The 27758-nt window shown below is 36.0% G+C and overlaps 1 protein-coding gene across 6 annotated transcripts in view; it reads left to right on the forward strand.

The window, feature by feature from the left end:
• UBE2K (ubiquitin conjugating enzyme E2 K) overlaps positions 1-27758 on the forward strand; it is a 41379-nt gene that overhangs the window by 8984 nt on the left and 4637 nt on the right. For 2 of the 6 annotated variants that reach the window (XM_074904680.1, XM_074904681.1), the window contains exons 2-5: positions 9425-9518; positions 14737-14795; positions 17328-17410; positions 26852-26951. In XM_074904680.1, coding sequence (XP_074760781.1) covers positions 9425-9518; positions 14737-14795; positions 17328-17410; positions 26852-26951 — 336 coding nt within the window. Of the gene's footprint in view, positions 1-9424; positions 9519-14736; positions 14796-17327; positions 17411-25153; positions 25203-26851; positions 26952-27758 lie in introns of all 6 variants that reach the window. The other 4 variants (XM_074904686.1, XM_074904684.1, XM_074904683.1 and 1 more) reach the window with 4 other exon arrangements.

Raw genomic sequence — 27758 nt, forward strand, 5'->3', positions numbered from 1 at the left:
AGGCCCCTCCTGCCCATGACATGTACCTGCTCAAGCAGATTCTCCCCTTGGGGTCTCATGAAAGCAGAGCACATCTGCAGCACTGTGTCCAGCTCCGGGCCCCCCAGCGTAAGAAGGACATGGACCTGCTTGAGTGGGTCCAGAGGAGGCCACAAAGATGTTCAGAGGGCTGGAGCACCTCCCTGATGAGAACAGGCTGAGAGAGTTGGGGCTGTTCAGCCTGGAGAAGAGAAAGCTCTGAGGAGACCTTGTAACAGCCTTCCAGTACTTAAAGAGGGCCTACAGGAAAGACGGGGAGTGGACACTCTTTATCAGGGAGTAAAGCGATCGGATGGGGGGTAATGGTTTTAAAGTGAAAGAGGGTAGATTTAGATGAGATATAAGGAAGAAATTCTTTACTGTGAGGGTGGTGAGACACTGGCACAGGTTGCCCAGAGAAGCTGTGGCTGCCCCCTCCCTGGCAGTGTTCAAGGCCAGGTTGGATGGAGCTTTGAGCAACCTGGTCTAGTGGAAGGTGTCCCTGTCAGTGGCAGGGGGGTTGGAACTAGACAATCTTTAAGGTCCCATCCAACCCAAACCGTTCTGTGATTAATGCTCCTCGGTACTGTAAATATCTTGTGTAGTTAAATGTAGACTATGACTGTGTAGGGGCCCTTACACCAGTAGGGATGGGAGTGTAAATAGGCTGTTATGTACACTGGTTTCATGGCATAGCTTTATCAGTTTAACCATACTATCCCTGAGCGAGACAAGCAATGATTGTGTAACTGCACTTAGGGCTTATGCCAGTACAGCTGTGTCAGTTACACCTCTACGTGTCCATGACTGATGCAGAGATTTTGTCGGAAATAGTTTAGATGGACGCTAGAGCTGAAGTTTCAAAATTCTTCGAAGTTGTCCTAAGGCAGTGCCGAGAAGCAGTGTCACATTCCTGCAGCCTGGTCTCCTTTTCCCACTTTTATGATCATTCTCTTACTTGCAGTGTTTGTGGTGAATCAAGTCAGGGAGTTGCGTTAAAATGGAGGAACTTTCTTACTAAGTTTTAATTAGGATGCTTCCTGCACCATTGTACAAACACTTGCACAAAATCCTGCCCCCTCTTTTACATTAGTTTTACCAGGACCAGGAGGAAAGTGGGACCTTGTCAGCTGTTAGACTGGCCTAAGCTGCTGTGAAAGTACAATCTCTTATGTTTTTTGGTGAAGTGATATTTTAGCAGCTGAACATTAGCAAAAATAGGTATTTAGATATTAAATAAAAAGGTTTTACTGGACCTTGGTGATGTTCCAGGTCCAACTCCTTGTAAAATGAAGACTTTTTAAGATTTGAGTTGTTTAGTGTTCTGACAGGAAAAAAAAAAACAATCTCTTGGTATTGTTCTTGTATGTAAACATATGTAATAATGCAGAATTGTAAGGTTGGCACAGGTTTAGTCACTTCTTAAGAAATTTTATTAAAGAATCTTAAGATGCATTTAATAAGTAAAACCATGATAAATACGAAAAATCTAGTCTGAGTCTGTTACTGGCACTACAGAATTCACACAGTATTCATATCTGTAGCTTCTTGGATGTATTAAAATGCAAGTTATTAGTAACATTGGTCAGTAAATGAAAAAATAGCATGTAAAACACATTTTTATGAAAACAGACATAATTAGGAAACACGTGTGAATGCAGTGAGAGGAAATAAAATGTGAAATGCGGAAGAACTTCAAGACTGAAATTGGTAGTAGGGTCAAAGAATGTTGGAGCGTTATTAAGAAAATTTCTTTGTATTGACCTTTTCTTATCTGGGAAAACTGCTCTTCAGTGTGCTTTAGACAGACTTTCTTCTTGCCCTGCCCCAAACATTTGCTTGTTTCACAGATGAGCGTTGCTCTGTGCTTTGAAGGTCAGCAAGAGCACTCTCTGAGAATGCAAATACGATCTGCTGATCTCAACTAATAGTGCAGTATGTGTACTTCATAGCTGTGACTGTGGTAATTATGTGACATTTCTGCTTCTCTTTTTAATAATAACAAGCTCAGACTCTGGAGATGCACTTGATTCCAGCTTTTAAGCTGGAATGAGTGAAGGAATACTTCCAAAGTGTTGAACTATTCCTTCTTGCTTTGGTAGCCCTTTGTAACTGGGGGGGGGGGGGAATAAAATCAACAATTTTACACACCTCAATATTTTTGAAGTTGAATTTGCCATTTTACTGCAGGACAGTGTCCTGCACTTTGCTTCTCAGTAGTGATATATCCCGCTTCTTTGCTCTTTTTCCATTTCTCACAAAAGGATGAGCTAAAGCATGTACAATGAATGTACTTATCCTGAACTACTCTGGGGTAGCAAAGGGTTAAGAAGGTAGAGTGTTCGTTTGAAAAGGAGTGAGGCCAGGGAGATGAGAGTAGAGGCTAGTGATTGACTACTTAAGACAGCAGCCTAAGAGGTGAGCTTTTGTTAGGATCCTCCCTTTCTGGCATACCAGGGAAGTGGAGAGAGATGAAACATTTCGACTGAGAGGAGTTAATGGTATCGTAGCAAAAGAGTGTAAGAAAATAACGTGGCAGTTATGGCAAAACAAAATTACTTTAAATATTTATCCACAAATTTGCAAAGTGTTGGTAAATAGGATAAGAACGAACTTGCTTTTGCTTTTCAAGTTATTAATTTAAATAATTGTTTAATGATGTAAACTGCTACTGAAAGGTTGGATTTTTCTGCTCAACAGTTATGCTGATTCAGAGTACTCATGGCCTTTTGCAAAAATAGCGTTATGTAGATTTCATTATGATAGTCATTCAGATGATCTTTTCCTATAACTCTCCTGAGAGATACTTTTATGCCAGATTTTGGTGTAGACTGTTGTGATAGACTATAAAATGGGGGGGAGGGTAAGAAGGGTTTTATGAGACACTAGTAACTTTTTAATAGCATAGATTAATTTTGCTAGCATGGCTTCAGACTAGGGTGAAATATTTCTTACTTAATTTGGCTTATTAAATATTGATCCTTGTAGAGTCAGTATAAAATGTTTGGATGTTCAGAAGTACCTACTTTGCATTTCTAAATCATAGCTGTATTAAGGAAGTAACTAAATTTTGATTAAATTTTAGGTAGGTTAAAAATTGTTTATTGCCAGCTTACCTCACAGAGGCATTAAAAAAAATTTTTTAAATTCTGTCTGAAAGATAAATAATTTTTTTGTTGCTGTGATTGGGAAATAATTAGTGATAGAAAACATTTTGTTTTAAATGCACACCCTCCCTTGCAAGGGAGTGGAATTTGTCCTTGGTTGAGAAAATTCCAGATAAATTTTTCAAATTTATTCCTTAGTATTTGCCAAAATCTTGACATGTACATTCTTTAACATTTTTGTCACTTCTTGGAACTTTTCCTTAATGTCTTAAGTTTCTAGTCATAAAGCACTAAATGGTTACAGAGTTTTAATACTTAGCTGCTTTTATTACAACTCGATTTGTTTATTTATACACATCATTTATCACTTATGTGTGTCTTTTCAGGTTAGGGTTTTTCTGTTGTTTTTTTGGGGGAGGGTTATATACAATGTTTCTAGAGTTTTCTGTGGGTTATTTTCTGTAAAAACAGAGTAAATGAACAGAAAATAGTAGTACTTTATCTGGTATAGAGTATGTTCCCTTTAAGATGGAGGAAAATCAAGGTACAGGACCTATAAAATCAGACTGCAGGTAGTGAATTGCTGTATAGAATAGTGGAATTTCAGAAGTAACCATTGTGTTTTAAATTCCAAATGTAATTCTTTCTGAAGTGGGTTGGTTTTTTTGTTTGTGTGTTTGGTTTTTGTTTTTATAAATCCTTATTTACCATCTCAGCATTTATACCCAATGATACTTGATATGAATTTTGTACATGGTATCTGAATATGTAAGGTGAGACAGATACACTTAGAACATACAAGTAATAATTCATTTTGACAATACTTGATTAATTTTAAGAAAATAATGTGCTGAATTGAAGCTGTTAATATTGCTAATAAACATTTTTTTTTTCCCTTCTTTTGTTCTGGCCTCAACAGTTTAAAACATAGTGTGTATGCTGGCAGATGTGTAGTGGAGAATTTGGCTGGTTAAGTTTCTTTAGAGTAATTTTATTATGCAGGGATCAAAGGTCTAATGTTAAGATAATGTCATGGGGTGAGTAGGTAGAGCTGGTTCATTTTAGAATAATCTCACTCAGATTTTCTTTTTTATATGCCATCATCATCTGGTATTAAGTTTATAATGTATTTTGTAGCCACGACTGACATGGAAGTGTGAGGGAAATATTTAAAAACGTGTTATTCCTGCATTTTTGGTTAAACCTACCAGTATCTATCCATACATTGCCAGCTCTAATAATTGGCATTTTTGTGCTGGTTACTTGAGGTTAACTTTTTTCTGATAGCCTATGTATCAAAATAACTGTAGAATTTTGAGGCTTTTTAGAAAGTATAAAAAATTCTGATGCACTTGGAATTCCTGCTTCTAAAACCCAAAAATTTCATCTACCTTCAGTCTTCAGGAAGTAGACTTATCTTAAGATCAAACTTGAAATGTTTGGGGTTTTTTTTCCTTAGTAAATAGTATTTTGTATGTGGGAAAGAAATGTTTAGAACAACAGTGCAGTTTTTATCATCTTGTTTTAATGTTCTCTTGTGATACTGAGATGTTCCAGTTTTGTCTTGGCTCTCTTTGGTTTTTATCTTTTTTATCATTTTTAATCATTTTAATTAATGAAGAAAAAATCTGATTTTTAAGAGTGGAGGTATGGGACTAGTGAAGAAGGTAGTTGGCCCTGAATAACACATAAATAAAAGTTTGTTTTAAAGGCAGATTGGAAAAGAGAGAAGGAGATGGCATGGAAGGCTCAGAAGAAACGGTGGATTAACTGCCTAAAGAAGGCAGGCCCTTCTGAGGGACTCCTTGTTAAGGCCTGAACACTAAGATGATTAAAAAGAACAGAAAAGCTTGTTGTGTGCTTAGAGTAATATTACAAAGTCCAGAGCTGCTCTCTACAAGGATTTTAAAGACATGTGTGATAAAGTCCTCACAGTGGCAGAACTTCCTCTTCAAAATTTCTGCTGGAGTGGATTGTGTGTTCTATACAAGGAAGATACTCAGATATAAAACTAGACAGTATAATTCTAGATTTTTTTTTAAGAGGAGGCAGTCAAAGAGAAGTCAAAATATTACCAATCAGTAGCTACTGTGATAAATGTGCTTAGGTGTTCAGTCTTTGGGAGATAGTCACAGAATGACTCTTCATGAAGGATGAATTGCTTTGGGTTTCTTTTTCGAGATAAGACTTTTGTAATGGATGAAAGTGTCTTACATGAATCTTCCCCAACTTTTCTGCCTAATGCCTTTGGTTTAATCTTCACAAGGCCAAATAAAATTGGGTAATCATGGCTATAGCAATGCATAAAGAGTCTCAGCTGGAATGGTCTCAAAGACATCGAATCTTTTGACTAGAACCCTACTGTGAAGCAGAGGATGCGTTTAAAAAGAAAAAAGGTTATGCATAATCCAACTAGAATATGAAGGAAAAAAGGTGAGGGAATGGCATACATAATGCCTAGTATAGTATGTTGCATTAACACTCCTTTGTCTCTTTTTGGTTTTGGTCAGTGTTGATCAAAATTATTTTCAGGTGTGATGATGGGAAGTTCTGCTGGTGTAGTATTGGACTTGTAGATACCTAGAAAAAGATTCTGATGTTGGTGGAGTGTTTTCATGTTGACGAGAAATGCTACTGGGAACTGCATTGTTACAGAATTTAAATTCTTTGAGATTATGGAAGTAAATGCTGCTGGTGATGGCATGGCACGTATTTCAGGAGTTGCTCACCCAGTAATTTAGTCACCAAACTGTTACTGAATCAACAGGAGGTGATGCTGTTTTAGATTTGGTATAGAAGTGTAATGAGGTCTTTGCGGAAGAGCTGCTACTGGAGAATCAACTGTGTTGTGAGATCACAAAGCTGATTCATAAATTCTGTGCTAAGATCATTGGTGTCAGAGGCATGCTTTTGGAGAACTCTGCTGTTGGTAACATTTTAGAGACAGCTCAGATGATTATGGTAGAGGCCAGGGATTTTTTCTGTTAAAGCTGTTAAAATTAAGTAATTTTATGTGATCCTCGTTAAGGAGAAATATTGTAGGAAAACACTCCAGATTTAATTGGGTGAATAATTACTTCAGTATAGTTACTGCTCCAGGGTTGAAGGAAAAATCAGGAATTGCATCTTGAAAAAGCTGAGTTGCACCATGAAAGTCTTACCAGAAGAGCATGAAAAAAATTTTTCAGCTATGTGAATTTGAAAAATGCTTTTTTTTTTTTTTTTAATGGAGGACATGGTAGAATTTAAGCATGAACCCCAAATTAAATTAATACTTACACTGGAACAGTGTAATACAGCCAGCCATTTTTCTTCAAGGTTCTGTACAAAGGAAATAAGGGTATGGGGATAGCTGCAGCTGTAGTAATAAAAGCAGTCATCTCAGGTGCGGAACAAAGAGAACTCTTGAAAGAAACTGAGTTCAGCAATGGGGGTGGGTGTTTTACCAAATTTGTGGAGTCAGTAAGGATTTGTTGTGAACAGAGCTAGTGTGGTACGAACTGAAATTGAATATCGAGGCTACTACAGCAGTGTGCAGGGCACTGGAGAAAAGTAAAATGCTAAGTAGAAAATTAAACAAGCTGCAGCATGGGTTAACCATAGATTGTATCATTGGAATTCATCCCTTTTGCTATTGTTTCAGTCCCCCCACGGTAAGTTCTGGGTTCACTTGCAAAGAACAAGAACTCCTCCTGTCAGCTTGGGGTTTACCAGGTGAAGTTGACTGAGGGAGAGCAGGAGAACCTGAGTAAACCTTAGAATGACTGCATTACCTGAGCAGGTAGTTTTGGTGATTTAACAACTGTATTGGCTATTTAAACCTATGTGCTACTTTGTGAATTAAGAAGTAATACACAGGGGCAGTGTCTCTGAGAAAGCACCGTGCAGTCACTGAAGAGGACACAAACTTCCATAGGAAGCCTTGCTGGGACTCTGTCACTTGATCTAAGCATCATGTCATGCTGCCACAGAAGAAGGGAAATTTAATGTGAGGTTATACTGGTTGTAATGTATTTTCAGTGAATGCATCAGAGTATTTGTGGCACTGATTCTGAGACTTCATCTAATTTCCTTTATGTAGGGTTGGTTAGGTGATGAAGGGATGTAGGATGAGGAATTTTTTTAAAAATGAGTATAGTGAGATTAAATTTTCAGCTTGTTTAAAGCAAAATTAAGGCTGAAAAAGGAAATGAGTATAAATACCCTATATTTTGCAGGGGACTAAATACTAGAGATACAAAGAAACTTGTTGAAGCTAGGAAACAATGCTGTCACAAGTGGGTGTAAATAGATTATAACTGTACCTAAATTGTGGTTTAGAAATCTTTTAACAATTGTAAGGTGGTGGAATGAGCTGCCAGTTGGAATAGTGAGAGCAACAAACTTAAAAGGGGGCTTGGAAAGCTTGCAAGAGGAATGTTTTGCCTATGATTGAGTTTGGATTCAGAGAGGGAGTTTCTTACAGTGTCTGGCTGTTGGAGAGGGCTGTCTCTCTGGGACAGTCTGTCCTTCTGCTGCTAAGTATTATGAAAACAAAGCTTTGAAGAAAACTGTTTCAGTTGCTCTCTGGTAGGGCAACTTATATGAACAGTAGCAGGAAAGAAAATAAATCCAAAATATGTTTAAAAACATAATTTCATCAGTTCTGCTAATAACTTTTTTCTCTGATGTCTGTCTTAGCTAAGGTAATGAAAGCCAATGTGAGATCTGATGCTGATCTTAAAAAGTTGATAAATATAAATTAGTAAAACAGAACCATTATATTTAGTATTTAACTGGTTTTTGAGCATGGCACATTCTTAATTCATACTGTGGTTGAATCTTTGTTTTTTGAAGTGCAGTACTTGGCCTCAACTATGCATTTGCAGGTGTTGTCTTGTTTGTGTGGGCTGAAGGGTTCTTACCCAAGTTTTAAAGACAAATATGTGTAACTATAGATGTAAAAAGCTCGCAAATCACTATCGGATAATTTAATGGAACTTTTAATTAGGGTCTTCTATGTAGTGAAACTTTTGCTTTGTTGTTTCTTTATATCTGTGAGCATCTCTGGTCCGAAGATCACCTTCTTTGGTGGGGGGGCTCTGAATCTATGAAACATTTACAGGAAGGAAATAGAGGTAATCTCCCAGCTGTTGTTCAGTCAATTCTGCATCTTTAACGTCATTGGTAGCTTCAGTAACCAGTTAATAGCAACCATTGGCTTTATCTGACTTAACTCTAATGGCTGTCAGCAATCAGGTTTACTCTGAGGGAGAAGAGAAGCAGAGCTGCACAGAGCTTCTTGGTGTAAAACTAGTTGGAACAATTTTAAAGGATGTGGGAACATGATTTTTTTGTGGGGGGAAAAAAAACCCACAAAAAACCCAAACCAAACAACCAAAAAAACCCCCAAAGGATTCAGAAAATCTGTACTGCAGTCAGTGAGCATGGTATACAGAAGTAGCAGAATGGATAAACCTGTAATTACTTACCTTCAAAAACTTTATGATATATTTTTCAAAAAGGAGATTCTGCCTTCCATCCCCCCCCAGATTTTACTGGCTGGAAGATTTGTGTGAATTTCACTAATGCTGCTCTCTGGACTTGGAAAGCAAATTTAATGGAATGAGGAGCTCTGGCTAAACACTTCTGAGAATCAGTTTCTGGAAAACATATGTTTTTTTGCAGTGTCAAAATACAGTGTTTTTATTTTGTAGGCAAGTTGATATGGGGTGTGAAAATGTTGAGGAGGTGACAATGAAATTCAAGTGTATAAATAAATTGTACCTTATGCCTAAATATTAAAGATAAACATAATCTTAAACAAGACTACAGTATTCTGTTTAGATCATCATATTGTTCTAAAATAGTGAGCACTTCATTTGGGGAAGTCTTTCTGTATTCCAGTGAAAGTGACAATCATTTCTACTATTAAATTGCTCTAAAAAAGAAAAAAACCAATGTGTAACATGGTCACTTTAATTTCATAGTTTAAGATATGTAGAATTAACATCTGATTTGAAAGATCATGGTCTTTTTAAAATGTAATCAACTTAATTATTTAACTTTAGATATTATATTGCTCGGTTGTTTTGCTTATTTTAGTGATAATATAAAATTATTGGAATTTCTAATGCATCAAAAATAGTTCATTTTTAATGAAAATTCCAAATGGAAGATAGCTATTCACTATATTCTAAAATTTTTATTTATATACTTTTTACAAGCTGCTACTCTAAAAATTCAAAATACCATATTTGGGGGAAATCTGTATGTCAAATGCTTACTTATGATTCTTTGTTTCTCTGTTTATTTTTAAGACGAGCAAAAATCAAATTAAAGTAGATCTTGTAGATGAGAATTTTACAGAATTAAGAGGAGAAATAGCAGGACCTCCGGACACACCATATGAAGGCAAGTAATGTTTTTGTGTATGCAATCATTGTACACTTCAAATTATGTGTCTTGAGATGCTTTGTTTGTAAAATTAATTTAAAGCATAAAAATGTAGAACTATATGCTTTAAAATAGTCTTTTTTTTAAATACAAATTTTAAGCTTGAAAAATATTTCAGTTCAAATTGTGTTGTCTGAAGACAGATCTGTTCCACAGTAGGATAGACTATCCCACAGCAAAGGTTAATTTACAGGTATAAACTGTGCAGTGTAATTGGTGTAATTCTGACTTTTAGTTGTTTACAGTCTTGACAGTTTAGCCATGAAACATCAAGAAACTGAGCTTCAGAATCTAATGTAACTGTACATGTATTTGTGATCTGATGTGGTGGTCGTTCAAGAACATGTTGCATTTTTCTGTCTCAAGGAGAGATGCCATTGCAGATTAAATTTGGGATTAATCTCAGGCATTGGTGGGGCCCAGTACTTAATTTATACTGGAGTGGAGGACTCTGTAGTAGAACTTCATGTCTATAGCTCTCTTCAAAAATTACACCTTATTGACTTTTTTGTTTGTTAAAGCTGATGTCAGTAATTGTGCATCTCTTCAGTCTGGAAAAAGCGAGGTAACTTATTACATACAGAAATTTTAAAAGCAGCTAATATAGTGTACTTCAGAGATACCAAATTATTCAGTAGTGCTTGTACTTATAAACGTTCTGTTTGTATATAATATATATGGATCTAGCAGACACATTTTTCTAATAAAGTTCCTTGATAAGTGGGGATTTTTGTTTCGAAATTCTATTTTAAAAAAAATTTTGGTTACTTTTTAATGAAATCTTATTCAACTTTTCCATGCTAGGTATCTACTTTGATTTGAACTTCCAGTAAAAAAAAAAAAGTCTCAAGGAATGTTAGAGGCAAATAAATTTTTTTGTTGGAAATTAAAGCAATTTTCCAAGTTTTCAGTTGCTCTAGTTGCTCCATGCCATAGGAGTGGGACTTGAGTGTTGTCCAGAGACGTGACGCATGCCATTTGTCATTATTTTGAGAAATAAATTCTCAAGTGGGGAAAATATCTGAAAATTGTTGTGTAGGTATAGGTGTATATGCGCTCAAAAGCGTTATTAGCTACTGATGAAAAATCTGGTGGTTGCAATCTTCACTAAGGAGGACATCCATTGTGATTGCTTCTCTGGGCTAGGAGCTGCTGGTGCAGCAGCATTGGACTTGAGAGCAGGGAGAGTCTCCCCAGTGTTGCGGGGAGGAGTGTGTGTGTGTGTCCCACTGGTGCCTAGGGCAGATAAAGGATGAGGAAACAGCTTAACAGAGATTCACATTGGAGAATATTGTACAGGGGCAGAAGGTATCAGAAGCTGAGGAGAAAGGATATGAGCCTGGAAGGGAGAGAGTAGAAAAGTAGAAGGCATCTGTAATGGTAAGGATGCCCCTCCACCCCCAACTGAGTCCCAGAGTTCCTCTGCTGTCTAGCAAATAATGGTTCTCTCCCACCCTCCCTTCCCTCCCACATGGGTCTCTGTCCTCATCAGCCACTAGTGTTTAGTTGACAGAAGATCATGTCTGGGAAGAAGATAATTTCTTCTGGTTATGCCTTTAATTTAAAAGGAGAACTATGCTGTGGAACTAAAATACATAGTTATGCTGGATGACCTATTTGGAAGTGGATCGTTCTGTTTAGTGTAATAGGTTTTTTGCAGATACAGTTGATCTTGTATACAGATGTTAAGACATTACAAAATTAAGTAATTGGATACTAGAAAACATCAGAGTGGTGGGGGAAGGGTGTTGTTTTGAGGGGTTTTTTTGGTGTTGTTTTTCCATTCAAACAGAATTAATCCTCCTAGGGTGAGTTGGTTTGTCACAGCTTGCCATTGTTTTTTCCCTCCAGGTCAGCATTACCTCAGCTTTTAAAGTGGACCTTTTTTGGAGAATGCATTGAGAATTATTTGAAATGAAAGATGTATTCATGTGTCACAAGTTAAAAACTGCATAGCAGTTCATGAGGAGGGTAAAAAAAGATTTGAATGCCTGTCTGCAGAACCGGGTTCTGTGTGGTGCTGGATAATTCAGCAAGACCAAAATTTCAAAAGCTGAGCACTGTGTATTCACATAATCAGCATAGCCTGCTAATGAAAATCAGCAATATGTGTTTAGTGTGGAATTTGTTGATGTGAAATGCATGCGTATTTCCATACATATGAATACATTTAATGATGAGGATATAGTAAATAGCACTTGGGGGGGGGCTAAAATCTATAATGTATTCTGACTGTGGCAGGGATCTCATGGAAAAGTAATGTGATTGTATGCTTACTTTAATTTAGAAGGCATATGCACCAAAGAGCAAAATGAAAGTTACCGGCAGCCCAGTTTCTGGTGTTCTCTGACACTGGAGTAGTTTACTTTGGAGCGTTAATATCTGTGTAACATAGGCTTATGCATTTATTTCCTTATATAATTATGAAGGGCTTGCCAGTGTGTGTAGTTTACATTTTATGACTAGCACAGTAATGCGTGCTGCATAATTACTGACTGATCTCCTGTCATCTGTAGTCTGAACAATGACACAGCAAGAAGTGCTTTATGAAGAAAAGCTAATTATTGCAGTAGTTCAGGTCAGACAATTCTGTGATACAGGAGGGAATTCTAGGTCCATTGTGAAGTGAAAGAACAGTAGTATTTATTGTTGCCCACAGTTGGTGAGGTATCCAAAAACAAACTGCTGCTGCAGAATTCTTTTATAGGTGATGTCAGGATATTGGTTTAAGTGTGACTGAGAGGAAGAATGCCATCTATTGTTGACAAATTTTACAGCTTTTATTTTTCTGTCAGTAGTGCCAACTCATACTGATCAGTTACCAGAATACTGCAAGACACAACTTCAATTGAAACATGTATGTTTGAAGAGAGGACCTTTTCAAGTCTAGATTAATGGCTGCTGGATTTTATTTGATTAAAGAGCTTTTCAAAAATAGGTTGTGTTTGGGTTTTTTTTAAAACCCTCTGTAACTATGGTATTAGTTTCAAGCCAAGCTCACATGTGAGCCACAGTAACTGCAGAATTTATAATAGAGTATTTCTTCAAGTTAAAACTTGAAGACAAACTCTGAGAGACATAGACTCCCATAGGAGTACAGAAGTGTTCTGCCGTTACTGTTTAATTTAATCTCAAATATTAAATAGCTGTGAAAAAGCCATACATATGCTTACTCCTTTTAAAAAATATTATTCAGAAATATTGGAGTGCAGAAGTTAGTATGTTAGTCACATTTTAATGGTAGTATTAAGGAAATTAATATCCAGCTTCATTCAGTTTGAGTCTTCAAGCCTGTATTTTTATTGTAAACTTCTGTGCACAACAATAATGAGTTAGTAATATTATTTATACAGTAGTCCCTGCAGTTTTAAAATCTTTTGGACTTGTACATTCCAGGTGGAAAAATAAGGTGGCTGAATAGCCTGTTATGCAGAAGGCTGTAATAGTGTGTGTTTTAACGGTAAACAGAAGAAATGGTAGTAACTAAGGAGAGGTTTTAATTACCTTACAAAATGGTGTGGCAGTAAAATCGTACAGGGACTGATGAATTTTTGCAGTCCAGGAACAGTGTAATTGTTCTGCTTCTTAAGAAAAATTGCTCCTGAGTTATGCTTCAATTCAGACAAAAGGCAAACTTGGTTAAGGTCTGTTGTCGATGTGTCTTCGACTATATTTTGCCTGTCCTGTCCTGTAAGCAGACAGGTGATCAACTTAGGTGTTATTATAATTTTGGATTTATTCACCTTTCTTCTGTTGTATTTTCTGTAAATCTTCTCAAGTTACTGTAGTATTAAATGAGAAAAAACGGCTGTAGAAAGTAGTGGGAAATGTCAAACTGATATTAACCCATTTCAGGTGTAGTGTATTAGACGGAATTACATTTTAAAAGTGAGGGGTGTTAGTAGCTGCTAACCTGTATTTTGGCATAGATAAAAAGCTGCAATAGACTGTAACTGTTCAGAATATTCCTTTGACATATTGTTCTTGCATGTGAATCTTGCTGCCTATATTAAGACTACTTGAGAGCTGGTTTTGTATAGAGTGATTTGCAACAGAGCAAACAAATCGCTCCTGAAATCCCAAAGGAAATAGATTGTGGATACCTCAGATTTAATTCAAGGAAATTTATATACTGTAACATAGTATATTGAGGGAGGGAAAAGGTTTCTTTTTGAAAGAACAGTGGTAGGATGAGGAAACAAATTACAAGTGAGGAGAAACACTTTTGGATTCTATAAAAACTAAATGTCTACATTGCTGTATGTTTTGTTATACTCTGTTCTTTTTATCATTAAACTGCTGCCTGGCAAGTAGTCTTCTGTGGGCAGGCAGAGGTAGTTTGAGGTTGCTACAGAAGACATAAGTATTGATAGTAAACTTGAATGTTAACAAAACTATGGTTGGAATAGACATGGGTAATGAAAATGTAACAGGGAGAGAAAAATGAGAAATGTTTAGAAAGGGGCAGTAGAAGGTCATTGTGTCCGCCAAGCTCATACTATCCTTTACTGCATTCTGTAATCCTACAAACTATATTAATAGTACTAGTGTGTCAAAAGTGTTTGCAGAATTGGAATAGAAGTAATTACTTCAGACAGTAATATAGAACATAGTGGAAGTAACATTGGAGCCTCCAGTTACTTTTTTTTTTTCCAAAACGTGGGAGCTTTTCTTAAATTACTTAGTCTAATGTTCTTCAGTTCCAGAAAGCTTAAAATGAAATACAGTTAATCTCAATTGTGTAATTTGAAGAAAATTTATTGGCATTAGGTATCAGAAAAGTATCAAAATAATGTAATATTCCATGTTCAGCCTGAAATTCCTGTGGCCCATTGTTTCATCTGTTTGGGGGATATTTAGTTCATATTTTGGTATATTTTACTAAAATAGAGCATGGGAATTGCAGTGTTGAAAATGAGAAACTACAGGTGAATGTACACATTAAATATACTTACGAAATACAGATTCTTATTTGCATAAGCAAATAACTATTAGGTTGTCTTTATATGCATTAATTTATAAAACATAAAATGTGGAAGTATCTTCTAGTAAATTGAGTAAATTTTAATTACTTGAAAACCTGTCCATTTAGAAACATAAGCTTTATTGTCATGAAAGAGTAAGCTTGAGTAATGTTCTTTTGTTTTAATTTGTAACTTGTTCTTGTCTATTGCAGGTGGAAGGTATCAACTAGAGATAAAAATTCCAGAAACATATCCATTTAATCCTCCTAAGGTACTGTAAATGCTTTTTTAGATAAAATATTTTAGCTAACAAGTTACTTTTGAGTATTCTTATTTATTTGCTTGTGTGTGTAGTCTTTTAGTAGTATACATCTTCCTTTTTTTTTTTTCTTCCTCTAAACAGGCATTGGAGCTGCCATCTTTAGGTAGAAATAATGCAGGATGCATAGCTGTATCCAGCCAGACACAGAATCTGATTATTCCTTAAAGCATAAACTGGCAAATTCTGGGGAGGAGCTTGTGCTTTATTATTGACCCTCATGTAATTTCTTTTTGGCAAGATAAGTATAGTTTTGAGATCGCCATACTGTCTCTGACAAGTAAAACTACATTCACTCTTCTCCATATTATTGAAGAAATGCTGTAATGTATAATTATTGATTCTCTTAATTTCTTGGGTGCTGTAAGATAACGTTTAGTAGTCTTGGGTCTAACCTACCAAGTTTCTAATAATAATTAAATAGTGAGTTGTATAGCTGTATTGACAGACTTTAAGAACCTATAAATATAATAGTCTTACTGCAACTCTATTGAAGGAAACATGCATATGGATGAGAGACAAGAGAAATGGATGCAGTGAAGTCGCATACACATTTTTTGCAACTTATTGCCCTTTCAACTTTACTGTATCTTTCTAGCACTTTGAATTTGTGATTCCATTTCCTTCCTAAATGGATAAATCTGAAGAGTCTTCTTCCCAGCCATGTGCAGCTGCGACTATATATTCCTTTGCCCTGATTTAGTCCCTTCTGTAACTTCTGATGAATCAGCAGACTCCTGAGTTGTCTGACTCAGCTTTTTGATTAGTTTTCTGTTTGTCTGAAAGATGTCTTTGAGCTAAAAATGTGTTCTAGGTCCTGATTATTTTCACGCTGGTATGTAATACTGAGAAAGAACTGGGGGAGAGGAAGAAGGGAGAGATGCCAGTAGCTTGTAGCTCTTTGGCTCTTGTCCTTTGAATAACTTCCTTGAGGCTGGAGTGAAAGACACAGAAAGTCCTAATGAAATGTCTGTTGGTTTCAGTTCTTTCATCTGCATGTGTTCTGGTGGGAGCTAAACTAAGGAGAGCTGAAATAGTTCAGAGAGACACTGAAAGATGGGTCTATGGACCATGGTTTAATTGCTGCTTTCGAGCTTGGTGGTTTCCATTTCCAAAGCTCACAGACAGCTCTTAGAAGCTTGGTGCACTGTAGCATAGTACTGCTTATTCTGGAGTCTGTAGTGTGGAATTGGAGGCCTTTTTGCTTGTGTCTAGCCCTGCCTTTCATGTGAAAGATTTCTTTATCTTGTTCAGCATGTGCTTTGACAGCCATTGTTAGCTGTCGTGCACTGTGAGAAATTACCTAGTATTTACATGGTTTTTTACACTTTCAAAGTGATTTAGAGAGTTGAGCTAGTTAACAAGTGGCTCAGCTGACGTGATCTCCTATTTTTTTTTGTCCTGGAAAGCAGAACTGTTATGGTATTGCCTGTTTATACACCATGATAGTACCGATTTTTGTTATAGCCCTGAATGTACAGTCTTCTGCTGCAGTGCCTGACAAATAATGTGTTCTCTGCACTGTTTTGCTTGCAGATCAGGGGCAAAAGTTGAAAGATCTGTGCTGTGTGTAAAAATGTTTGTCAGGCATTTGGGGTGCGAAGGTAGAGATGAGAAACAGACAGGTCAAAGTCACTAAGGCAGTTAAAGTGCAACCTAAAATAAAGGGCTTGAAGATGGAGACATTTCTAAAGGCGAGTGTATATTCCTTTCAGAGGAAAACTTTGGGTTTTGAGACGTTTAAAAGAAAATGCTGCTTTTAACTTTGTCAGTGTCTTAAACCCAAACAATTACTTTATTCATGCTTTGTGAGCAGGAATTCATTTTAGTGTAAAAATACAGATATGATCAATGAGTGAATGCTGAGACTAAATCCTTTCAACAGCAAAGACAAATAGTTGTAACCTCGTTAGGTTTTGGTTTGTTGAAGAGCTTTCTGCATATGGGTAATGAGACTGGATGGTTGTAGAAGGACTAGCATCCATCAGGGAAATTTTTATAACACTTCTGTAGCTATGAACAGTTTAGCTGAACAGTGAGATCCAGTGTCTATGTTAAGAGTTCAGTGACTTGTTTCACTTATTAAAAGTGGACTCAATAGCTTTTATAGTGCTGGTAGCTTCAAGTCAGTATTTGACCATGTGCTTGTGTTGAAATACTGGTACTATTGAATTACATTTCTAAATGTTATGTGGGGATGTGCACACGTGACAGTGTACAGGAAAGCAGTTAAGGATGAATTTGCTGTCCTCAAACAGGCGGGAGTCTGGTTTTTGAGTAAAGCAAGGCTTTGTGTAACAAATGGCCTTGCAGACTTGAAGCCTCCTGAAATAAGTGGTATTGGATGTCGTGGTTCTGGTTTTTAGCTTGATATTTCCTAAATTAATATTGTCTTTGTAATATTATTAGAAATTGTGCATTTAAAAAGTTTATTTAATATACTGCATTCAATAACCATTTTTGTTTTTAAAAATTATGTTCTAGGTGCGGTTTATCACCAAAATATGGCATCCTAATATTAGCTCAGTCACTGGGGCCATTTGTTTGGATATTCTGAAAGACCAATGGTAAGATTCCATATGGATTTAAATGTGTAAAATCATATATACCAGTGTCCTGGATAGGAGAAAACAGCTCGTGTTGCTTTTCACTTTGCATTTGTAATTTGAGATATCTTTAAAGCTTACATTATTTTAGTGTAGTATTTCAGGTTGATACATATGCAATGATTGGTTGGTAATTTCGGAAAGTACTACGCAGACATTATAAGCATAGAGAGCTTTTCCAAAAATTTTTACACTAGGGTTAGGGTGAATATTTCCTTGTTGATGTTTTGAGTGTTTTTGTAGGAGTTAATTTTTTTATTAGTTCTTTTCCATTAACAAATGCTATCTGTTGCCTCTTAAATTATGTCCTTTCAGCATGCTGAGGTGTAAGCAGAAGAAAAATGAAGTGCTTATCTTCATTCTGATTCTTGACTTATACTTTCAAATAAAAATTAGTTCTGATAGAGCTAAAACAATGTATGAAGTGAGTCTGGAAATATAAACAGGTCAGCAGTAGGAAAGGAAGAAGAGACTGTGCCAATTATATGTCTCATTTAACACTGATAATATTTGATTTGCACCTTTGTAAACCATTTACCTTTTCGTTGCTGATTTTTGATTACTTCATGTTACTGAAAAAGTTTTAGTAGCCAATATCTGTGGAATAGACCTGTAAGTGTCCAGACTGTAACAGCTGAACTCATTGTTCATTTGTTTTTCCCAAGTGATACATTTCATGTGGTTTGAAGATTGTACACACCAGTAGTATGATAGATATGGTATCTAACACGAATGGAATTCATCTTTGTTATTTTCCTCCATGTGTGTCCCAGAAGAATAGGACTGTAATTCTCCAGCAGATAGTGCCAATATGTAATTCATACAAGCTTCAAACACTTGTAAATTCAGCATCAAAATTGTTGGTCAAGCACACATCAGTTGGGTTGGAAAGAGAAACTCTAGAATGGAAAGCTTGAGTTGAGGTCTTGCAGGTGACACATCCAGTGTATTCATTGCGTACAGAGTAAGAAAACTATGCGAATCATGTGGCACAGGTAAATTAGTAAAATGAAATAATAATAATAGTCATAATAATCATAAGCTGTTGTCTTTTTCATTTCTGGAACTGCATGTTTGTTTTCTTACAGTCTCGGAGCCCCTTTCAGGCAGTGGATTCTTTCAACATACACACCATGGTACATTGGTGTAATTTTTCTATCAGTAAATCCAGTGCACTTTTGTACTTTCATCTATTTATTCATACCACCATACAATTATACTGGAGATTAATGACTCTGCAAATACAGTTTCCTGAGAGATCATACTCTAAACCAGTTTAGTGAATGAGCATGAGGTTGGATGGTTGGTTTGTGTGTTGAGAATTTTTTTTAATTTTTTTTGTTTGGGTTGTCTGGGGGTTTTCTGCAAAACAATTTTTGAGGGGTGTTTTTAACAGGGATCACTTCACTGATTTGAACTAGAGCACATAAACCTGCACTCCCAGCTAGGCTTGTTTCACTCCGGACAAGGTTTAATTAGTGAGGATATGGGAGGGCAAAAATTGTTTATTTTTAGCAGGGAAGGTGCTAAACTGCATCCCAGCATCATCTGGAAAGAATTTATCAAAAGTTTTTCAGCTCAGGGTTTGTTTTTTTCTTCCATCTTTTCGTACTCCTTTCTGCATTATCTAGTTGCTTTACTCATAGTATCAAGGTCTGGGACATTTAACAAGTATCTTCAAGGCTAATCTTTACATACTGAAGCCCCAAAATATCATGTTTCTCAGAAATGACACTTATCTAGTATTTTCCCCTAGAAATTTTGAGGAAAAATAGCCCCTAGCAGAAGTCATGCATATTTATCACATTTTTGAATTAAAACCAAGGGAATTGAACAGCTTTTTTTTTAACATTTTCTTGATATCTTCCTATTACTTTAATATATTCCCTAATTAGCATTTTCTGTGGAGAAGGGTGGATGATCTTGCATCTGTAGCAGTGTACTAGGATTCAAGAGACCACATTTTGGTTTCTACCTCTGGAACAGGTCTTCTGTTGTCTTTCAGCATTGCCAAATGTTGTGACTTGAAACAGTCTCATAAAATTCAGTCTTATCCCAAAACTGTGGCTTTAAGAGTGAAGCAGTTAATAGCTTTGAAGTTTCTGGCCTTTCCAGTGGCTGATCAAGCTAAAAAATCTAAAATACCAAAAGGCAACAAAGACCTAAAGAAATCATGAGCTTCAACTTTTTTTTTTTTAATTTTAGTCAAAACCAGTGAGATTTGGAAGAGAAGAACAGGAGATAGTTGATTTGTGTTCTTGTAATCTTTGAAAGTTTGGTCTTGCACAGATATCTTAATCTGTGTTTTAGTTCTGCCTGACAAAAAAAAACCCCAAAACATTAATATCTTCCTTCACCAAGATGTATACAAAATAGGAGTATTGGAACAAGAATTTGCCTTCTGTGTATTTACGCTGGCTGGCACAGGGAACACCAGTATTATGCCACTTACACTGTTTAACTCTGCCTTTGAAACCCTGTCTTCATTTGGAAGCACTAAGGAAAGAATTTCACAGAACTTGGTGGTGGCAGGGGGAGACATCCTATATACGTAATCCCTTTTCAAATTGTTGTTAATGTTGTGATCCCTTCACTTTCTAGTGGAGCTCTTTAAGTTTTGTTTGTTTTTTAAATCACAGAATGGTAAATTAAGATTGCTTGAGTATTTCTGAAATGCTTGTCAAAGCCTTTGGTCCTTTGGAGAAAAAGAAACTGTTGTGGCTATCTCCATACTTTCTTGTTTGAAGAATTTCAGTGATGTAATAAGACTGTTTTTGAGTAGCTTCCTAAAACTTTTTAAGCCATATGAATGGTTAATACTGTTTAAATAAGTTGTTTATAGCTGTTCTGGCTGTTTAAGCAGAAAAATGCCCACATCACCATGTGTAAGTTTTCTGCATGTGTAGGTTGAACAATGGTTTGAATAAAATGTTAGCTTCATTAGAAAGCAAACAAACAAAAAAGCCCAAGCAACACCCCCCCCAAACCTTGATAATTTAGTATTTAATGGATTTCACCAGGTATTCAAAGGTAAATGGGACAAATGCAATTCTGAAATACTCTAAAGGCTCTGTTCGAGCAAATATGTTTAGTGCCACAGTCTTTCTTGTCAAAACTTTTAGTAACAAGCTCTGTTTCTGAAGTGCCACTTCATTGACTTGTAATGTTCTTAACTGAATAATGCTGCTCTTGTTGCCATGTTTAAATGTAAGTCTCAAATTCCAATGCATATCTGTTTTTCAGTGAGGTCAGTGGGAGTTGAAGCTTTGACAGAATTTGGGCCTATGGGACTTAGTAGGGTTTCTTAAAGAGTTAATAAACTGATAAAATACTAATTAAATTCTTCGTATTTGCGTTCACCATATATGTGTTTGTATAGTTTAAAAAAAGTCTCTTCCCTACTCTCCCATCCCATGATAATGATTTTCTATTCTAATAAGCATAGTTGAGATATTGTTCTGCATATTGGCAGGCCGTTTTATCAGTTTGCAAAGTAATGTCTTCAAATGATTTTTTAATGAGTTTAATGAAATTCTTTTTCCACAGTATATGTTAGATGCTGAAATTTGCAGCTGTGGATTTTCATCATGTTTTGATTTGTAAATACCTGTTATGCCAGTTTATTTGCAAAACAGCTACTGTTTGCTGGTAGAATTAAAATAGGGATATGATTTTGTAGAAGTAATACTGTTTATGTTGATCTGATCTGACTTTTGTAATGTGGTTTCACTTACTGTAGCCTATATTTATCTTCCAGGCTAGTATTCCGTCTCAAAATTTTATTCTTAAACATAAAATGTATCTAATACTTTTCATTGAAACCTGAGAACTAAGTTACTTGAAAGCTGTTCTGCATAAACCCCTTGAGCAGTGATTATCAAACAAATGTGTTGTGGCTGTGTGTATGGCTACAGAAAACTTGGCTGTTGTGGTTTTGACAGTTGAAATAAAAATGAATAATAGTATTTTTTTCATAGTGGCTGTACTGGAGGATTCATGCTTCTTACTTGAGATGCAGAAATCATTATTGTAAGAGATAATACAATTTTAATAGATACATAAGCAAAAGTCAGCTTGTAGTAATCATTTTCTTGGGCATCTAAAACTGCTGGGTGTTGAAGGAGCGCTGAACCTCTTCAAAGCATTGAAAAAAATGCAGAGAATATTAACTTTGTTTGAGGCAACTCTTCAGCAAGCAGGCTGTCTTTCTCCCCATGAACTATGTCAAAGCTATTCTATTATTCTCTTTCTCTTTCCCTAATGGGTGCCCAGTCTTGTATAGTCACTGTTTACAGGAGAAATACAACAGGCTTCCACTCAAAGGCCTTATTCATTTCTTTTCTTCTTCCAGATTCCATAAGCCCTTGGTACAAGTTCCCAGAGCTTTTGTCTTGGATTAACAAGATGTTATTTCACAAATGGAATAAATATTGCAGATTGTTTTAAAAAATAAAAATAAAATTTAAAAATTGTTCCCAGTAGCCATGTTTGGTTGACAGAGTGGAGCAGCAATCTGCTGGCTGCAGATGTTGCAGTTGTTCTGCTTGGTTACCTCTCAGAGTAACTAGAGATTGTTTTCAGAGAGGAATGCACAGAACATAAGTAAAAACTTCCTAAATGGAAAATTACTTATTCTTTAAAAATGAAGAAGAAAAAGAAAAACTGGCAGTGTTTCATAATCCTCTTAAGACTCTTTCAGCTCATCAAAAGGTAAAAGATTTCTTACCTCAGGCATGGTGGGCACAGCTAGCTTGCTGTGCTTTTTAGTATTGTCACTATATTCACCCAAACTAGGGGGTTGGAATTGCTCCAAGATACTATCTAAAAGAAAAAAAATGTAAGTGAATAAAATATATATCAGCTTTCTTTATTCTGATTTGCTCCAGGTTTCCCTTGCTGTTTAACAGATGCATTGCCAATAGGAAGCCATTTTTTTTATTAGGATGTCCAAAGTGAGAGCTTTTAGTTTGAAGTTCTCAGAGGGGACTTCCCTGCAGTGAGCTCTTTGCAGCTCACTGGTAGGTGTCACTGGCCTTTCCTCCTATTTTGTAGATGTCAAACTTGCAAGCCTGCACAGTGGCTGAGCAGCATTTTGGGATGGGGGTGGGAATCAAGAGTTTCAAATAAACTTTAGGAGAAAAGAGCCAGTAATGCCGTGTGCAAGGTGAATAGGATGCTGGGATGTAGGAAGCTTTACCTGCAGAACTCATGATATGTGCTGCCTGCTTTTTATTTATGATTGGTAAGGCTTCTGTTGGAGTAGTGCACCCACTTTTAGCGTTGTATTCCAAGAAAGATGGGACCCACAGGAAAAATCCAGAGTAAGTAAAAGAATGATTGGCTGAACAGATACAGCCTACAATGAAAGATTGGAAAGTCATTTTAGAATGCAGAATATCAAGCACGGTGAAGCATTCAAATAAATTTTCTAAGAAACTTGTGAGGCTTCAGTTAAGAACAGATTAGACAGAAGTCTGTCAAGAGTGATACAAAACCTTGCCTTTGGCAAGGAGGAGAGAAAAAAAACCTCCAAGCATGCAGATAGTTCAAGTTCCCAAAGGGAATTGTGTGAACTCTGAGATGATGTGCATAAATCCACACCTAGAAATAAACTTCAAATATAAGAAGAGTTGGAAATACTTTTTTTCAGGATTCTATTCTGGAGAAATAAACCCTTGAGGAACACTAGAAAATGCAGAAGACATGTATGTTTCCACTGAAAGTTCATTTTAAGGAAAATACAACTGTGTTTGCAGCACATTCTTCTCTAGCTTGTGGGTATGTTGAGGGGGGAGAGGTGTTGGTTTTTTTTTAGTTTTGTGCTGCTATCAGCAAAATAGCAGATCTGATGATAATTGTTTTTGCTCTTTGCTGATGAACAGGTCCTGCCTTACTAGTAGTGCCTGTAAATGTAGTTCTGAGCAGTCATCTCCACTTTATTCTCTCAAAAGAAGGTAATGAGAAGGAAGAAGAGCTTTGGAAATGAGACTCTATTTTTAGTTGTCCTCCACTTTCTTCTGGGAATCTTTTTATTTCTGAAAAATTAAGACTAAGCTACATGGAAAATAACAAGACTTCTTTTATTTTCTTTGAACGGGAAAGCTAACTGGCATCCTAAAGGTAGATGTTACATGAGTATACAATAGTTACGTGAAATATGTCAGATTGCCTTTACCGTTAAGCACAAACTTTAGTTACCCTGTTTTAATACAAACAGCAGCTGAAGCTGTAACAGGTTTTCTTTTTATGATTTAAGGATACTTCCTCAAACATTTGTGTCCAATGAAGATTTTCTCTTGTTATGTATGAGATGTGAAAGCCATTTTGAGATATGAGACTTGAAAATAAGTTGTAAACTACATTTTAAAATCTTTTCACATATGTAGCTAAACTAGTCTTGTCTATAAACATTATTTTAGAGTTTGAGTTCTCAGAGCATATAGCCATCTGCATATCCAAATGGATGAGGTGTTTATTTTTATTACTCATTGTGAAACTGGAATGTCAGAACAGAAGTTCAAGTCCCAGTATGCTTTATATAAAAATCTACGAACATAACAGATGAACAGGGACTGAAAGGGCCTAGCAGTCATGAAAGCCAGAAATGGCTGCAGCCAGCACAGAACTTTGTTCTAGGTGTCCGTAGCACCTTTGGTCTTTAGTAATGCCCCCTGCTCCCCAAGGTATATTTTCCACTCCTAGATGTGTAAATGGAAGCAAACTGCATTTAAAAGTAGCGCAAGTGGCTGCGACCCCTTTCATGTCATATTCTCTGCCTTAAATAATGGCAGTATTTTCAGATGTCTCTAAAGTAGAAGGATTTCTGTAAAGGAAAGTGCAGAACAGCTTTTTATTTCATGAAAGTAACTACAGTATGGGTTACAGTTGATAGATATTTCAAGTTAAGTCTTATCTTTAAAACTACACTAAATAGCGTAATAAAATTTCTTAACTGAGAAAAAAGACATCAGATTTAATAGTGTATGTGGTAGGTGTGGTAGTTCATGAAAGACTTAGCATTCTATAACACCTGAATGCCCGAATAGTAAACACGTTGCATGACACTCATTTAATACTATCAGATACCACTGTGAATTATGTCATCAATGCGTACATTGCATAGATTAATTTCAGACAGTATAAACAAGTAGAGATTGCAGAGAACAGGAAATGAGAAGCATAAAGTAGCATAGGTACATGTAAAGCAAAAATATTTCTATGTTCTTTCACTGCAGGTTTTGTGTGTGTGATTTAGGTGTGGAAAAACAAGATACTTTGTACTCTTGAGTTTACTATGTTAGGCTCTCATCATTCAGTTGAGGATATGTTTCAGTATCTAAGTGTTCTTTATCTGATTAAATATTATCTTACTAGTTAATTCTCTAGCTTTGTAATTTAAAGAAACATTCTTTGTCTTGAAGCATTCTGTTTGGAACCTGAAATACTTAAATTTAACTGAAAGAGTCTGAAATTCTGAAAAAGAAATGTTTAGTTACTAAGGAATAGGTTTGGAAAAGGAGAATTATATGTTGTGAAGGCTTTGTGATTTGTTTTCAGATCTAAAAGCATGAGGGGTTTTTGTAGATTTAAGTTTGCAAAGTTCAGCTTGAGGGACTTCAAGCTGATGTGGCAGTTGGAATGAGACAATATGTGCTAATTAAATCTCTGTCACTTTGGATGTTTCTCACTTGTGTTTTGATGTAGAACACTGCACTGTGAAAGCTCAGTGATGATGTATCAAGCTAAAAAAAAAGTAAGTTTCTAGGAAAAATCTTCTAGAATTAGAAACAATTAGGGAAGAATGCCATACTTGAATGGTTAGTGACATAGAAGGAAAGCTGTAAATGTGAGCATCTAGGAATATAATGCTTGGGCGTCAGAAATGTACCTCTGATGTTTTACCAGGATCTATTCTCTGTTCATTGGTATACTCTCTGCTAGAATACCTCAGTACTGTGCCTCGGTACTGGAAAACACATAAATTTCTGAAATCTGAGACTGGAAATAGACTTGCAAGCTGTTTCCTTTGTATCTGGACCATCAGGTCAAACTCTTACCCCACCCACTCCAACAGACTCTCTGTATTTACTTTCAGTCTTCTGAAAAGAAGAAATGATTTTCTGTTGATTGAAAATTGGAACAGTTTGCCTGTAAGAAACTGGATGCCTGCGTTTCACAACTTTCCTCTGACATTTCATGTGCCATAACCATTTTGCTCAGATCTAAGATGTTACATTTTCCCCACTTACCTTTCTACTAGTACTTAAGCAGAGTAAGCAGTTTTGTGTATTGGCTTGAATATCTGTCTGTGCCTTTGCCAGAATAATTAAGAGTCTACTTAGCTCTTCAAGTCAGCTGAAATACTGAACTTTCTTAGATTCTGTGGGGTCCTTATTTGGTTTCCAGTGTGTGCCAGCTGAAATGGTAGATCAGAGATGGCATTGATGATCAAAATCTAATTAAACTGTATATTTAAAATGTTACAACTTTCCAGATTTAGTGTGCAACAATTTCATACTTTTACTTTTCTGAGTGTTTATTGGCTTTTATGAACATACTTGTCTTTCCCTTACTAAATTATTGAAGTCTTTTATTCTAAATATACTTTGAGATCAAGGTAGATGAGAACATAGAACCTTAGAAGTTCCAACTCTAGAACTATGTGACCTTCAACAGGGTTCTTTCCTAGGGGCAAAAGAGTGACTTAATAGCACCGGCATGACCACAGAATGTTTTCCTGCTTCCAACAGTCATGTTACATGTTGAAATGAGAAGAAGCTGAGATATTTCCAACTGCACATTCTGTAATAGCCAAAACTTTTTTATTATTACAGTCATAATTCACTAAGTAAATTGTTACATTTTATTGGAAAATGTAATATTAAAACTGATACAATGCAAAAGATACCTAAGGTATAAAATTCCGTGTCTGTTACAGATATTTAAAATAAAGGTCACTATTTCTGTACATGCTGTTTCGCTCTGAAGAGTGCCAGCAGAGGGAGCACACATGGGCTACCAGTTCAGTATCTAGAGCTTCCACAAGGTGCTGTTAATGGTAGTAAGGAAGGACTATAGAAACTTCAAACTGGCTTTTTTTTCCAGATTAAATGAATTCTCTTAAGTGGGCATGTGTAGATCAAGGACAAATGTGTAGATCAAGGACTGTATTTTCCAAAAGCTTAAGAAAGCATCGTTAATAAGAAAGTCCACATTTAAAGCCCTCTTTAAATACATATGTTGAATGGTATTCTAATACCTATAAGCTATAGCAGTTTAAAATAATGATTCTTAGATTTACAATCTATACAGGTACTCATATATCTTCTATGAACTAGTATGCAGCAAAGGTGAGTACAGGCATGGGATTTGGTAAAGTCATTTTCAAATTTTTAATTTTAGGGCAGCAGCAATGACTCTAAGAACAGTGTTGTTATCGCTGCAAGCATTGTTGGCAGCTGCAGAACCAGATGATCCACAAGATGCGGTAGTGGCAAACCAGGTAAGGTACTTGGTTGAGTGAATCTGAAACACTTAAATAATCTTTGCTAACTCATATTAGGTCCTAAACCTTGGGGGAGATAAAAGATTTTAAAGAATTTATTGGAAAATTGCCTTACAGCAACTGTGAGTTACTACAGTGTTCTGTGCTCTTTAGCCTCTGGATTCCAGACTAAATAGCAGTTATTCTACAGTGTTGGGAGGTTTATTTTGTTAGTTTGATTCCTTATTTAGCTTGTCAAAAATGTCAGGAGACAAGAGCATAGTAAAATGAATTCCAGTGTAACTTGCCTTTTAAAATCTAAGGTTTCTAGTATAAGAAAAACAATGTTGTATTAGTTTAAGAGTTTTAACTTGATGGTTCAGCTTGGTATGTAGCTTCTCGTCCAGATTAATACAAATATTATTGAGCATTGTTTAAATGCTTGCTTAAATGTCATAATTTTATGTATTGTGACTTTAGAATAATGTTCCGTTTAATCCTGAGGAGCATTTTATCTGAATGAAGCATCCTGTGTATTATACCTTTGCAAGTACTTGGGGTAACTATTTTAGTCACAGGCTTAATTGGTATCAGTAGAATTCTGTAATCAACAGGGTTTGTTACTTTTCAGACAGTAGCAATAACTTATAAAAAGTAACAATAAAATGTCAGTTGGATCTTATGCCATACCAGGGCTGACATAGTTCAGTTTAAAGTGTTGATGAAAGATAGGGACAGTCATTCTGTAACTTAATAGTCTGACAATTTTCAACAAAGTCCCAGGTTGTGTGTGTTGTTTTTCCTTTTTATTCTGAAGAGAGGGAG

This window comes from Athene noctua, chromosome 4, assembly GCF_965140245.1.
Source record: "Athene noctua chromosome 4, bAthNoc1.hap1.1, whole genome shotgun sequence".
Taxonomy (NCBI): Eukaryota; Metazoa; Chordata; class Aves; order Strigiformes; family Strigidae; genus Athene; species Athene noctua.